The 16,215-nt window shown below is 29.8% G+C and overlaps 1 protein-coding gene across 1 annotated transcript in view; it reads left to right on the top strand.

Moving 5' to 3' along the window:
- The first annotated feature begins 8,347 nt into the window (after window positions 1-8,347).
- LOC123658053 overlaps window positions 8,348-16,215 on the top strand; it is a 47,358-nt gene continuing 39,490 nt past the window's right edge. The window contains exons 1-2 of the mRNA XM_045593535.1: window positions 8,348-8,407; window positions 8,918-11,198. Of these exons, the coding sequence (XP_045449491.1) occupies window positions 8,922-11,198 (2,277 nt within the window). The 5' untranslated portion in view covers window positions 8,348-8,407; window positions 8,918-8,921. The remainder of the gene's footprint in view (window positions 8,408-8,917; window positions 11,199-16,215) is intronic.

Below are 16,215 nucleotides of genomic sequence, written 5' to 3'. Positions count from 1 at the left end.
ATAATAGTTTAAAAATGTTATATTATATGCGTACGTTCGTAACATTCGACAACATTTACAAGTACATTCGTAAGTGAAAAAGATTTTTCATAGTAATATTTTAAAATGCCATACGGTTCTGTTTAAGGTAAGCTTTTGATTGGTAAGTCACAGGACTGTTATATTTCTCATAACTCATTTTTTGTTATTTCCCACACAATCAAACATTTTTTACGTAAAAATAACAGAAAAAAGCATTCTTAATTAAATCGAGGTCATCTGAAATTCCATAGTAGTTCATACTACATAAAGACAAAACATACATACGCATAAGAGCTATACAATTACTGAAAACGTTCACAATTGAAATGTTTTTCTCATTTTGAAACGGAAGCACAAGCCTAATGCAAACAATCGGGTCTTCGTCAGGCTTAGAACGAGAAAGGCAATCATTGCAAATTTATCAAATAAATACTATATGAACAGTACAGTACTGTAAAAAATCTTCTTATAAGCTTATAACATTGAAAGACGACTAACGTATTCAAAAGTTAGAAGAATATATATTTTTTTGTAACTTTCATTTTTTAATAACGCCCTCTCTAACGTTACGTATCCATTTACCAGGTGGTTCTAAGCTTCCCTTCTGCATGAACAATCCTTAAGAGATTGGTTCTAATTCTTCAATCGAGAGAGCCAGTGTCAAGGACGAAGGATGTGCTTTGTGCTACCAATTATTGCGCTAAGACGAATTCTTGTATAAGAGTTGTTTTTAAAATTCAAGTGATTTTAAATGCTAAATTGTGTTTCCATTTTATGTGAACAACTTACTTTCTTACATCTATAAACCTTAGGATTATACTACAACGTCATGGAGCTTGAAATACAAAATTTTGAAATACTAACTGCTTCAATTCCTTTAATTCTACATTTTATAAATTGACGAGTACTTGTATAATATTATAGTTGCGTGGTTTCTATGCTAAATGTGGTCATTATTCCAGAAACCTGGGTATGTAACTTTGTCTTTATAACAGTATAAAAAAGCAACATTATAAAATAAAGATAAGTATTACGCATTTGATTACATATGTTAATAGAATAAAATTAAGAATTAGTTGTTTTTGACATAAATACAACACAAGTAGAGACAACTGCGAAAACTTACCATTTACACAAAGAACTTGTTGCACAAAAACCTTCCGAAATTTGTTTGAAGTCGCGGTGCCCGAATAAATGAAACTTTCAAATTTTGACAGGTTATGGATAACCCCGAGGGTCAGTCGCATAGAATTTAAATTGAAAAACACGTCAACAAAGTAAATATTAATTCAGTCTTCCTACGCTAAGCTTTATTTTTTAAACCTTCGTTAGATATATAACATAACACAAAATAGTTTTTCTGAAAGAGCTATTATGAAACGAAAATGTTAAAAGTATGCTTTTTCTATTTTATCGTCTGCTCACTTGGGAGACGAATTAAACATTTTTACTTTTATTTGAATCTAATAATATTTTAATTGATCTTTAACAATTAAACCTAATGTTAGGTAAATTACACATAGTACCTGAAAATATTTTAATACTCAAACAACAAACAACAGCAATTAAGAACTATATTTATGACCAGGATTACCTTAATTTAAATTAGCCTAAATATTTATCCACGTTTGTGTAGATTCATTAGTGATAAAAAGATCATGTTGGTTATATGAATCGATGAAAAATGAAGTCTGTGAACGTGCTATTACTGGGCAAGACCTCTTCTATATAGCTGAAATATATTTTAGATATGTATGTTAGCAATATTGCTATGTTATTAAAAAAGATATGATGATATATCTAGAATGTATTGGTAGGAATGCCATTACATACTATATACTAACTGGCTTGGAATCGCCATTTTATGTATGAAAGACCTGATTGTATATTATTAGATATTTACATAGAAATATTCTCGAGGGTGTTGTTCAGTATTTATCAAAAGGTTTTATTTACTGCTATTTTCGAAATAGACTATTCGTGCCTGAATGAAAGTTTGACAGAACTCGAAGGGTTTATAAGGCACTCAATCTTGGAAAAGTTCAAATAGGATAAAGGTTGAAATGAAATCAAACATCAGAAACGTGCTTGGCAGTGAACTTTTTCAATAGATATAAAGCTGTTTAGATCTTATTGAAAGTGGGTGACACGATACAACAATTACTACTTTTGCAAAAGCCTTTCTTGGATGAATTATATTATTATTAGATTTTTGTAATTTTTCTTACATAGTTGCTAGAAGTTTCGTTCGCTATTAGGGTAATATTATTGATATTAAAACTATACTCTATTTCAAAATTTTCTTCCATTGTATTATAGCAGTGGATAATTAAGAGAAATGGCTCAAGAAAGTAAACATAGCATTTAACTGAAAGATCGCGCGTTTAAATCCAGGCCAGCATCGTTAATTTTTTAAGTAATTATTTAGTGCTAAATTTACCTCTCACTCGGTGCTTATGACACATCTTAAGGAAACTTGTCTTGAGAGAAATTCGCAATTGCACTTGCCAATCCATATTAAACTAACGTCACGTTTTAATATTTAGCCCTTTCTTTCTGTCATTTTTATATGTATACAGCTTCTGTCAGATAATTTGCTTAATAATTAAGTATAAGCAATTTATTTTGATTAAATTCCCACATTAGGTTCAATTTTAGTCGGTATTAAGTAGTACTAAGTTACTAGAAGTTGCAATTAATTTAATTACCTTCCGGTTCCAGAAGTGTGGGAAAAACGATAAAAAATGTTTATTTAAATTTAAAGACGCAATTCGCGTAAGGAATTTGAACGATATACCCCTATTCATTCAAGAATCGCACTATACCGGTGTACAACCGGTTTTTATGCAGGCAGACTTCACTTACGTAAAAGTAATACAGAATATATTACTATCAAATTAAAATTTGTTAAAATAACCTCTATCTTCGAATATTTAAGATAATAATTTACCTAACTTCTGTCTTCTTATATTATTTTGGACAAAACAGCAAATTATAATTCTTTTTTAGACACATTACGTAGACAGTTTGCCTTCAATAACATTTATATGGTAAAGAAGAACCCTGTTTTTAGAATGTAATTAAGGCTTCAAAACGTAATCACTTTTAAACTCTTTACCTCATTATTATAAATTTCATCTCTTCCTTTAACCAATTTCAAAACTAAATAAAAAGGTTGTTTTTGGAAGAATTTTTTTTTTGCGTGTGTTTCCTCATAAATTTTTACTAGGTGTATCGACATTGCTGATTCTGATATTAATCGAAAACCGGTTCTTGCCGAGTGGTCTCTTTTAAATTTGATCGAGACCTGATAACTATTTTTTTTAGCTATTTTTAATCGACTTTAAAAAAGGAGGAGGTTTCTCAATTTGACCGTATATAATTATATATTTTTAACCGACTTCAAAAAAAGGAGGAGGTTACTCAATTCGACCGTACATATATATTTTTATGTATGTTCGGGGATAACTTCGTCGTTTATGAACCGATTTTGATAATTATTTTTTTGTTAGAAAGTTCAGATAAGGAAACCGGGATCTGGTGATGGGATCCCAGAGAAATCGAGGGAAACTCGAAAATCCCCATAACTTTTTACTGGGTAAATTTAATCGAAAGCCGATGTTTATCATGTGGTTACATTTAAATTTCAACTTTGATAATGCGTATTTACTTGACTAATTTTTTAGTCTACCTACGTTGTATAAATTGTCGAAATAATTGAAGTCGGTTTTTTTCGTTTGCCTGCAAACACAATTATTTTATGTATGTTCGCTGATAACTTCGTCGTTTATGAACCGATTTTGACAATTCTTTTTTTTTTTTGTTGAAAAGGAGATATCTCAAGGGTAGTATAAGTAAACTAGGATCTGATGATGGCATCCCAGAGAAATCGAGAGGAACCTTCGAAAATCGTAGTGACGACTAGTGCGTTTGTTAATTTTTTTCGTCTACTTACGTTGTATTACTTGTCGATGTAATTGAATTCATTTTTTTTGTTTGCACAGTTATTAAAAATGCGCATTTAATTGAATATTTTTCGACTACCTACCTATGTTGTATTAATTGTTAACATAAATTGAATTCGGTATTTTTTTTTTCGTTTACGAGCAAACACAATTAATTGAATCAGGATTCCAGTTCAATAAGGAAATGATACTAGAACTCTTGTCAATATCCTGAGCGAAAATGATTTGTATTATAATTAGTCACTTATTTATATACATTTTTTTAGTTTTACTTAGTAACAATAATGTGACAGAATTATACAAAAAAATTACATTTTTTTAATAATATATAAGAAAAAATATACTAAAATTAAACCATTTTTAATATGTCAATTACTGAATCTGACAAACGTAGTAGTAAATTCATATTTCATCAGATTTATTTACCCGTATAAGTGTATAAGGAGTTCATGCGATATACTCATGTAATAACTACATGAATGACGATGAACAGGATGTTATGCAAATTAATATTATGGAAACTGGATCATCGATATTATGTATAAGTATTAATTTTGTTTCGCAAAACAATTTTTCCCATACAAGTAGCTGTTACAGAAAGTTAAAAGGTTTAGGGCGTGGGTATTCATTCAGTCTGAGTAAAAGCAACCTCGGGATCTCACGTTCATAATTAATTTCGTATTGACAGAAAAAAAAAAAGATTTTTTCTCATTTTCGTACAAACTTTAAAAACTTTTTTATAATCATTTCCTGTACCGTATTTATAATATTTTTTTCTTTCAATGAAATACATAACAATTTTTAAAGTTTTATTTGAATATGCCCTTTGATACACAAAGGAAATTTATAACTAAATAGACTTTTGCTAAGTATATAAGTCCGAATAAAATTTTAATTGCCATTTTCACGACTATTTATAATAATTTCGCACACGTAACTTCAGTCTACGAGATACATGCAAAGGGATTTTTAATTTTTTTACAAGGTGAACGTTAAATAGGATTTAACAGGGTTGACATTTGACGTAATCTATTACTCACACATATAATTTTTTTAAGTTAAAGACAAAACTTAAAATGTTTTGCAGCTGATTTTTTTTTCGTTTTGTACATTGAAATATAAAAATCGAGTAATCTTTTATTAATTGCTATAGAATTGAATTAGCGACTGCAGAGTCGTACTACGTAACTTGAAACTTAAAAAACTCAAGTTACTTACGTCTATCGTGGGATACAATTATGTGAGAGACAGGCGGCTACAAAGAATGAGTACCAACATTGTCTGCCAGCTTTCTTCTGCTTTAAAATTATTTATTTATTTAATATTTGGAAAACCAACAGCAGATATATCAATACTTACCAATATTAATAAACAACAGGAAGCTAATGATAGGTCTTCACATCAAGATAGTTTACTACAAAAAAAAAAAAACATTCAAGAGAAGATGCTAAAGATGATTTATGGATATGCTAAATATCCATAAATAGGTTATAAAAAAAATTTAAAAAGTTATTTTTAAATTAATTTCTATAATTAAGCTTTAGACAGTAGTTCTTTTAATTATGAAGGCCCATATCTTTATTAACCGACTTCCAAAAAAGGAGGAGGTTCTTAATTCGACTGTATTTTTTTTTTATGTATGTTACATCAGAACTTTTGACCGGGTAGACTGATTTCGACAAACTTTGTTTTAATCGAAAGGTGGTGTGTGCCAATTGGTCCCATTTAAATTTATTTGAGATCTAACAACTAGTTTTAAAGGAAACCAGGATCTGATGATGGGATCCCAGAGAAATCGAGGGAAACTCTCGAAAATCTGTAATAACTTTTTATTGGGTGTACCGATTTTGATAATTTTTAATTTAATCGAAAGCTGATGTTTATCATATGGTCACATATAAATTTTATCGAGATCTGATAACTACTTTTTAAGTAATCTTTGATAACGCGTAGTTGCTTGATTATTTTTTCGTCGATCTACGTTGTATTACTTGTCGATGTAATTGAAGTCGGTTTTTCTTCGTTTGCGAGCAAACACAATTATTTGACTCATGATTTGGTTATTTTCGAACGATTTGATTTCACGTTGATGCATATCACAAAGTTTTAGAAATAAGTACATTTTTATTAATTACTGTAGTAGATTCCAAGAAATACAAATATAGATATTGTAAGGGTTTATATTTTGACACAGAAGCTCACAAAAAGTAGAAACTGGTATCGTGTAATACATTTTAAATTTTAAAGACTTACACAAAATAATTTTTAAAGCTATCTAATATATAAAATTCTCGTGTCGCGGTGTTTGTAGTTAAACTCCTCCGAAACGGCTTGACCGATTCTCGTGAAATTTTGTGTGCATTTTTTGGGTAGGTCTGAGAATCGAACAACATCTATTTTTCATCCTCCTAAATGTTAAGGGTATTTCAACCCTAATTTTTTTATTTAAAATAAATTATTATTTTTTTATGATACAACATTGAAAAATACATACAACCCTAAATTTTCAATCCTCTACGATCAACCCCTATTTTTAAATCTTTTCTCTTTTTATAAAATAAACTCTACTATCAAGTCGTTATATGACTAATCAGATTACAACATGGTTAAAGTGTATCAATTAAAAAGTAACGGAAGCCGGATATGTAAATTAGGTTAATTGTTTATTAAACGTAGTAAGTTGTAACAAATTGTTCCGATTAGTGTAATATTAACGATATCACAAATAACAATCTCATAAATAACGGTCACCGTGACTGAATTGACGAAGAAGGAAATTTCGTGTTTAAGTATTTGTCGAGTAATTTAAGAGCATGAACTTTTTATATTTCTTTTAACTTTTATTACTTACTAGTACAATAGTAAAATATTTGTAGCTCTATAAAGTAGAGTCGATAATTTTTGAGACCAATAAAAAACTAGAACACTTAGAAGGGAAAATTCGCGCAATTGCCCACTGCTAAAGCAGCTTTGACAAACAAAAGGTTTTTTTCTACATTTATTTTTTGATAAAATGAATTTGGTTTTTTGTGAAATTTAGTATATCACGTATGGTTTCGGTTACATACAAACCCAGTCAAAAATACAATATTTCTACAATTAATAAAATTTCATTCAAAAGCATGTTATGAAATGTCACCTTTGTTATCACAATTTTATTTTCGTAATGGCAATGCAGAGTTCACGTTTCACCATTAAATTGTCTTCCATATATCTCGTATAATTTCGTGTTTCTTCATAGCTTTCTAGTTGAAAATATTTCATCTGCTGTATAGTGATAAAAAAATGTATCCATATGAGTATTAAATACACACAGTACATGGAAGATATAAAAACAAATAATTATTAAATAATTTATTCCGGTACCATATACGATGTTGTACAAAACTCAATCTACTAAAATGTTTGTTAAGGAATGTTATATTAAATCCTAAACATTTATGAGGCATCACGTACTCTTTAACAGTAGATAGCGAGGCCGAGAACTATGTAAATATATTCTACCCAGGTACTTAACGTCTATACTAATAGAGAGATTATAATGTATATTATTATATATAGTTATATTATTTACTAGCTGCCCGCGACGTCGTCTGCGTGAACGTTATACAGCACTAAAAATACCTACGATTATACCTTTTAAAATAACATTCATTTACCCGTTTCTTCTTTACATTTCATATCTACAGAAAAATCTCATAGATGGTGCTGCTTTAAAATTGTCTTGTCTACTTATATTCATTTAATTATGTTAATCGGCTTAGTTACTTTATATTGCGTGATTTTTATAATGTGAAGCTAGCTTATATAGCATGGTTATTAACATAATAACAACAACATACAAATATGCGTCGTTAGATTACACGTTGTTACAGAATGCGTCGAGGAAATAAGGGTTCACTGCTCGTTCCCGGTAGGTGATAGCATGATAATATGTAGCCTATATATTGACCCGACTTCTTAATAATATTCGTACCAAATTTGAAGTAAATCCATGCGGTACTTTTTGAGTTTATCCCGGACATACATACAGACAAACAGACAAACAGACAAAAATTCTAAAAACTATATTTTGCTTCGGTATCGATTGTAGATCTCATTCCAAGTATTCTTTTAAAAAAATATTCAATGTACAGTTTTGACTTTCCTACCATTTTATTATATCGCTCATCCAGAACGACATCGTCACAATTGCAAAAATCTCTAAAATGACTTTTTCATTCCAAACGATCTCATTTCGTACATACTTTCTAGTGTAATATTGTCAGAATTATTGTTTCAATAGTTTTTGATAGATGTCGCTAATGTCGTTAGTGAATCGGCTCTTTTGAGTGCGATCCCGTAGCAAAATTGACGCATTTGACAGTCGCGCGGAGAGCCCCGCAGTGTTTAGACGTGTTGGAGTCTACAACGACGCAATCGTAAGTTATGACAATCACTTCATTTATTTTTAGTGCAACATTGACACAATTGACGTCAATTGAATTGTGTCTTTGTCGGTTCTATAGAATGTTCGCAGCTTGACTTAATTGCAAAATTTCGTTTTATTTTGAATTTATTATTGCACACTTTGTTATGTTTTTCATTAGTAACCACATCTTTCTTAAAAAAACTCATTTTTGATACGTCTTAATTTGGCAATTCCTTTTCTAAGTGTAAATTTTTCTATAAAGGTAACGTAAATTTTAGTTAAATACAACAAAATTATTAACACCTAATTTAATTTTTTTTTTTTAAAGAAAAAACACAAATTAATCAATACGGACGCATGCGCTGAAATAGAAAAATTCATATAACTTTATTATTTAACTATTTATAAAATGAATTCTTTGTAAAAGTAACTTGATTAACAAAACTTTAGAATAACTGCTTATTTTTTTTTAATTAAATTCTTTATTTTTAATTTACTTATATAATGTATATTGTTTCAGGAAAATGCCCAAGTCAAATAGAATCCAGCAAATCGTCAAATTAGGTCAAGAAGGCCGAGTACCCTTACCATTTTCAAATAATGAAGGTATTGTGCAAACAGTTACAAATAGTAATGTTATGAAGCCTATAACAGACCAACTGACCAAAGAAGACAACTCAACCCTTAAACGTAAACGTTCTTCATCATTGTCTTCTACTGGAAATGATTCGTCATCTACAACATCAAGTGACAGTACCCATAAGTCGTCGATAAAAAAATCATTACCTATCTCTGTTGATGCATTAAGACATGTTCAGAACAGCGATTACACTGCCTTAGGCATGATGTCTGTTGGAAATGACCGTGATAACGCAAGCTCACCTTCTTTGCTTGGTGTCACTCATGAACTCTTTGTGGATAAAGAAAACCATCCTCCTCTTTCTGACAACGAACATATATCTGGTGTCGACTTTTCACCTGATAATAGTGATGATGAATACCAGCCACCTCGACCGCGTTCTGTATCTCTCAGTTCAACTTCTGACAGACCATCTTCTACCTCGAGTTCAGAAAGACCAAAAAAGGGGAAGAAGCGTAATAGAAATCCACAGAAGTGGAAAAAAAATGTATTAAAAAGGATAAAAAACTCAGGGAAGGAGTATATTTCGCGATCAGGAAAAAAAGTCGATGCAAAGGTAATGAAACCTCCATGTAATTGTAGATTGCAATGTCGTACGAAATTTAGTGATGAGATGAGAAAAGAAATATTTGAAAGTTACTGGAATTTGGCGTCACTTCAACGGCAAAGAGATTTTTTGTGGTCATGTGTACAACTTTCAAATATTTCATGCCGTCGCGTTAAGAATGTTGAAAAGCCCAGAAAACCTAATTGTTCATTTTCATTTCTCAAAAATGGTCAAAGCATAAAAATTTGTAAAAGGTTCTTAGTGAATACTTTAGATATAAGTGAAAGGACTCTTCGAACAGTTATTGAGGCATTACAGTCTAGTTCCAGCATGGCACCAGTAGACAATAGAGGTAAACATAAGAATCGTAAAACAACTGACCCAGAAATTTTGCTATCTATTGAAAATCATATTAATTCAATTCCGCGAATTGAATCTCATTATTTAAGAGCAAATACCTCTAGAGAATTCATAGATGGAGGTTTAACGATCGCTGAAATGCATCGCAATTACGTAGAACAGCGTGTTCAGCTAAATAAAGAAGCTGCTAGTTACGATACTTACGCGTACGTTTTTAACACAAAATTTAATATTTCTTTCTTCGTGCCAAAAAAGGATCAGTGCGATCTCTGTATGTCCTTTCAAAATGCTGTTGGTGAAGAAAAAGACAAACTACTTCCAGAATATAATTCTCATCAAAAAGAAAAACAACTAAGTCGCGAAGAAAAGTCAAAGGATATAAAGATCTGCAAAGAACCTGACAGTAACACTTTAGTTGCTATATATGACTTGCAAGCAGTAATGCCGGTGCCATTAGGAGAATCATCTGCATTTTTTTACAAATCAAAATTAAATTGTTTGAACTTTACTGTGACGGATGTGAAGAGTAAAAGTACTGATTGTTATTTTTGGCACGAAGGACTCGGTAACCGCGGCGCAGTAGAAATTGGGACTTGTATTTTTAAATTTTTAGAAAAGATCGCTCTGGAAAGTCCTAGCATGGATATTGTGTTTTATTCGGACAACTGCTGCGGCCAACAAAAGAACCGTTTCATATTTAGCATGTATGCATATGCAGTAAAAACGTTGCCAATAAAATCATTAACCCACAAATTCTTAGTCCGGGGACATACTCAAAACGAAGGGGATAATGCACATTCTATCATAGAAAGGGCTATAAAAAGTGCAAAAAAATCTGGTCCAATTTACGTACCCGATCAATACGTACAAATAATTAGAAATGCTAGAAAAAAGGGAAATCCTTACCTCGTTCACGAAATGGATTACACGGACTTTTACGACTGGAAAGCATTAACTGATGATTTAGGTGTAAATTTTAATAAAAACCTGGATGGCGATATCATCAAACTGTCAGAAATCCGAGTCATTAAATTTGAGAAAGGATCTAATGTTTATATATACAAAACATCTTACGACAAAGAAGCACAATGGTCCCAATGCGATATTCATTCATCTAAAAGACGCAACCAAAGACACCCATCCAGCAATATTACTCTGAAAAAAGCGTATAATGCTCGCATTTGTATTTCCGAACGCAAAAATGAAGATTTGAGGCATTTGATTAACACTAATATAATACCTAAATACTATGAGGCATTTTATCAATCTATTTTTTAATACAGCTACAGATTCCAAATCTTTTAAACTCCTAAAAATAATAAAACAATATTTTAGACTGTAACGCCATCAAATAATTATGCGCAAAGAGAAAAGATTATTTATATATATATTTATATACTATTTAAACTGTTACTGTTTTTATGAATAAGGAGGTTTAAGTTATTTTGCTATAATTTAAAATATTTTATTTTTCTTTTTAATGTTTATTTCATTTAAGGTAAAATTGTTTAGACTGTTTTAAAGAAATTACAATACTATTAATATTGTACGTAATTTTGATCTCTTACTTAATTTTGTTAATTTTAGAAAAGAAAAATATACTAACAAAAAAAGATTTATCTGACACTCCAAAAAAAAAACTGTTATGCTGTTTTAATCATGTTTTAACTATTCTATCTCCTATATGGTTCTGAAGAGTGTAATTTCGTTCATTTGATAGGTATTATTAGACTGTACCTTTTTTATCTCTGTACTTAATTTTGTTAAGTTTAAATAAATATTTTTGTGATTGTAAAAAATAAAGATTTACGTGAAACTTTTTAATAACTGACTTGTAAGCAAGTGTTGTATTAATAATATTTAACTATTATATTGTATTCTTTTGAAGAGGAAAGTTTAATTTCATTGATAAGTAATTTTGTTTGATCTCTTAATTTTGTTAAGTTTATAAATAAAATTTTTATGGTAAAAAGAAAAGATTTAATAAAAGTTTTTACAAGAAATTGTGTAATAAATAATTCTGATAGCAAGCATATTATGCTTGTGTTCTAATATTGCTTGAATACAATAATTTGTATTAAATTTTGATGTTTTATTATCGATTATTTCCTATTTATTTCTTCATTGACATTGTCATAATTACATACTTAAGTTTTTTTTTTTCAACAAAATGTCATAAGTGTAGGTCGTGCTTCTTTTATTCAGTATTTAATGTATGTTTTTTCAAATTTATATAATAAATAAATATGTATAAACTTACCTTATTAACTAACCTGGACAAGTATGTAAAACATAATTCGATAATATGAAGAACTTCCCTAAATTTTTAGTCCCAAACTTTCAAATACTAATACTGTAAAGTTACAAAAATGTAATTATGACACTGTCGTTCTGGATGAGCGATATGTATAGATATTAATGGGTCTATACTAATTGAGCACCGACTTTTGAGTTATTTTCGCGTGTTCTCTGTATTTAATATTTCCAGAAAATATTTTTTATTTAATGTTATATTTTAAGAGGACTTATTATTTTAAGAAATTAGTACAACTTTATACCACAAAGGTCAAAATACCCTTTTATTTTTCGTGTCAATAGATAGAAATAAATAATAAATACATGATATGCGCTTCTTTAAAAACTATTATTTTATTCATTTAAATTATTTTAGTTAACATTAAGTGATTTAATAAACTAAGATAACAGGAAAAAACTTTAACGATTTGCTGATTATTTATCAGTACTCGGTCTCGGTAATAATAGATAGCCTTAAAATTTGTACTTGAACATCATAAAATTTACATTATGCGTCAGAGCGTTTGATAATAGTATAATTTAAAGGTTTTTAACCATCGGACAAAACGTTATCTAGTAAAAAAAAGTTCTAATTTGTTTTTCTATACAAAATGAAACTCTACTAAACGTGTTAGTTATTTCTAGTGAAAAGGTTCTATTAAGGGTCGGTTTTGCTACTAATACAATATATATATATATATATACTATCAATAACTTAACGGTAAAAAACTCTTGTAAAATTAATTTACTCCAACTACGTTTTATTATTTATTTCTTTGTAAGTCGTAACGTTATTGTAAAATATTTTATAAATCAAACAATGAACAAATATGTGATCTGTACTTTAACCTCCTTTACAAGGCCATTATTATATTGACAATAATAAAAGATAAACTTTGGCACATTTATTTATTGTTTGTTATTATTTATCATAAGTTTTATAATACGTTATACTGAAATCTATCTCTTTTAAATTATAAATATATTTATATTGCTTACAACAATTATAACTTTCAAAGGACTAACCACTACTTTAAAAAAATGAAAATTTGGAAAGACTGGGGTACATCAAATCCGACCTCGTAGTCGGTGTTACATTTTTATGTTAAATTGACATTTTTATGATTTATAGTTGTGTATAGTATTTTGTGATTTATTTTAAGACCTCTCAGAACCTATTATGAAGAAAAAGAACTGGATTCTGTGTTTATTTTCTAGAAAGACATTCCCTTGTGTCATACGTACAACAAAAAGTGAAGTTGTGCTGGCTATGTCAACTTTTCACCACGATAAAAATAAAGGCGAATCGAAAGGCAATAAAACCGGAAATTATTACATGTTACAATAAAAATACAGCGGGAGTCGATGTCGCAGACGAATTAAGTGCCACTTATGATGTTTTATGCAACAGCAAACGTTGTCTTATGACAACTTGTACTGTTATACTCAATACAGCTATCATACATGATATCATCATTTACAGAAAAAATAATTCGGGTTTCAAAACACGCATAAAACGCCAAGACTTTAGTAATTTAGGTTTGAATCTAATAAATGAGAGTCTTTAGAACAGACTGTTGTCTGCGTACATATTCAAAGGGAAATGCGAAAGAGGATTGCCAATCACTTAGGAAAATCTCAACATCAACTCCCAAAAAAATACTGACAAATATGTTAAGTGTAGAGGCTGTACTAAAAAAGACAGTAAAACAAAAAACTGCCGTAAAATGTGAAAAACCATGTAACACGCAATTTTTATGTGCGGTAATTGTTCTTATTCTTTGGTGTAAGTTTAGTGCTATTATGTTATTTGTGTATGTTTGTATGTGGCCCACAAGACATTTCAGTTCCTTTTTTATATTATGGTTTTTAGAAGATACTCGTTTAATGTTTATTTACCAAAGAAGGTGGAATTTCGTTACATTTTGATTCGAAAATGAGATAAACTACCTTAACTAATATTTTTAATATAAATTTTAGGTGCTTTTTTTATTTCAATGAAAATAACGATTTTTGTTCTTAACGATGGTATATTATATAATAATTTACTGATCATGTTGAACAATCATTGTTATTAATATATCTTAGGTAACAAAGCTGATTAAATGATCGAAATATAAAAAATTAAACAATAATGTTTCGGGTATCTCTCACCCACCTCATTCCTGGTATAACAATATTTCACCTCATTCACGCCGGGTTAATGCCGAACTATTCAATTGTAATGTTACTGTAAATATTACGTTTAATGTTATACCAGTCTGATGTGAATCAAAAGTTAAATTTTCTGATAATAATCCCATTAAATACACGCTTAATTAGGTAAAACGATCATGTTATAATTGTTAGGCAATTTATACCAATGTTTTATATAATAAAAATTTCTTATTTCGTTTTGTTAAAAGATTGCTCCAATATTAAGTTGTTAGGAAATGTCATATAATTCAATAGAAACTAATTTTAATATGTTTTGGTCCGATTATATTGCAAGGTAGAAAGTGAACGTAGATTAGGTCCATACAAATGAGGCAACAGGCCTAGAAACAAGCACTGTTGGGAAAATGATAAATTATCATGCTTTTAATGCAAATCAGCTGCAACTAGTCCGATATAAAAATAGATCAAAAATTTTTTACGTTCATAAGTCATTTTTTTATGAAATTATTATTTATTCTCGTACAGTATGATACTACATTATGTCTCTTCTTGAAGCGACTTGAACCCGCAAGCGTCAGAGTTAAAAGGGACTTTTTGTTGCTCGGTCGTTACACACCACTCACCAAGTAAATTAAATATGATATATTGATTGATTCAGCCTGTAATATCCCACTGCTGGGACTCCATGTAGGAAAAAAGTCGAAGTTTATTTCCTCACGCTGCAGCCGTTCCAATGATTGTTGACAAATACATTTTTATTTATTTCAAAGAAGTTTGGAGGGTTTTTATTATTAATAAAAAATATCTCAATAAATTTTCAAACAGTAAGTAGGAGACAGTAAGATACTTATTTAAAGGAATTTATACGTAAACGATACTTCAAATTGTTTGCTCGAGATCTAATCATCGAACTTTTTTTCCCTCTAGTCCGCTTTTTGATGAGAGATTTTATCTATCCGATTTACCTTTAAAACCGAACCAATACTTTTTACGTCATTTGATTATATCACAAAATTAGAACAATTTTCACATAAATCCTGAATAGTGTGTACGCTACTGGTATTTGGAGTTTAATATAATTGTGTATAATTTTTTTTTCCATTATATTATGGGCTTACTCTTGACCCCAGTCTAGCTCTAGAGCAGAGACGAGGTCGAAGATGGAGCGAGCACGCCCAGAAGAAGCCTGTTCACTCGCGCTTAAAACATTTTTGGGGTGGATGAACTCGGAAATACAGACGCTGCCGCGCCGGTAGGGAGTTCCACTCCTTGGCCGTGCGCATTAAAAAAATGATTTGAAGCGCTTTGTACGTATGAAGGGTATATCAATCAGGTAGGGATGAAAGCCTGTGATACGTCTGTAAGTCCGATAAAATACAAAAATTAGGACACAAATACAACAGAAAAAAATATTTATAGAATAAATTCCGTAAGAACCTTCTATGGAGCTCTAGAAAACTAGAAAATATGAATGATCAAAAAAAAGAGGATTTTCTATTATTTATATTTTCCTTAGACAATATGTGCATACGCCGAACAAGAAAACTTGTTTTGTAATTTTGTGCCTCCTTTGAAAAATAATATAAGTCAAAAATCATGACACAGGAGTGCAAAACAATGTTTCAAAACATTCTTATTCATAAATTAAGTTGGTTAGGTCCACTTTAAGTATCTTCTTTTGTATAAAAAAACACTCTCTTTCAATTTACACTTAAGTTTTTTGGTAAACATTTTATTTTTATTTTAAAAACATTTTTATTTAAGTATGTGATAAATGATACTTATACAGTTAAATTACTTTACACCTATATTTTGTTTT

This window comes from Melitaea cinxia, chromosome 11 (assembly GCF_905220565.1).
Source record: "Melitaea cinxia chromosome 11, ilMelCinx1.1, whole genome shotgun sequence".
In the NCBI taxonomy this organism is placed as follows: domain Eukaryota; kingdom Metazoa; phylum Arthropoda; class Insecta; order Lepidoptera; family Nymphalidae; genus Melitaea; species Melitaea cinxia.
The sequence above is the reverse complement of the archived record's forward strand: the minus strand, read 5'-3'. Positions and strand labels throughout refer to the sequence as shown.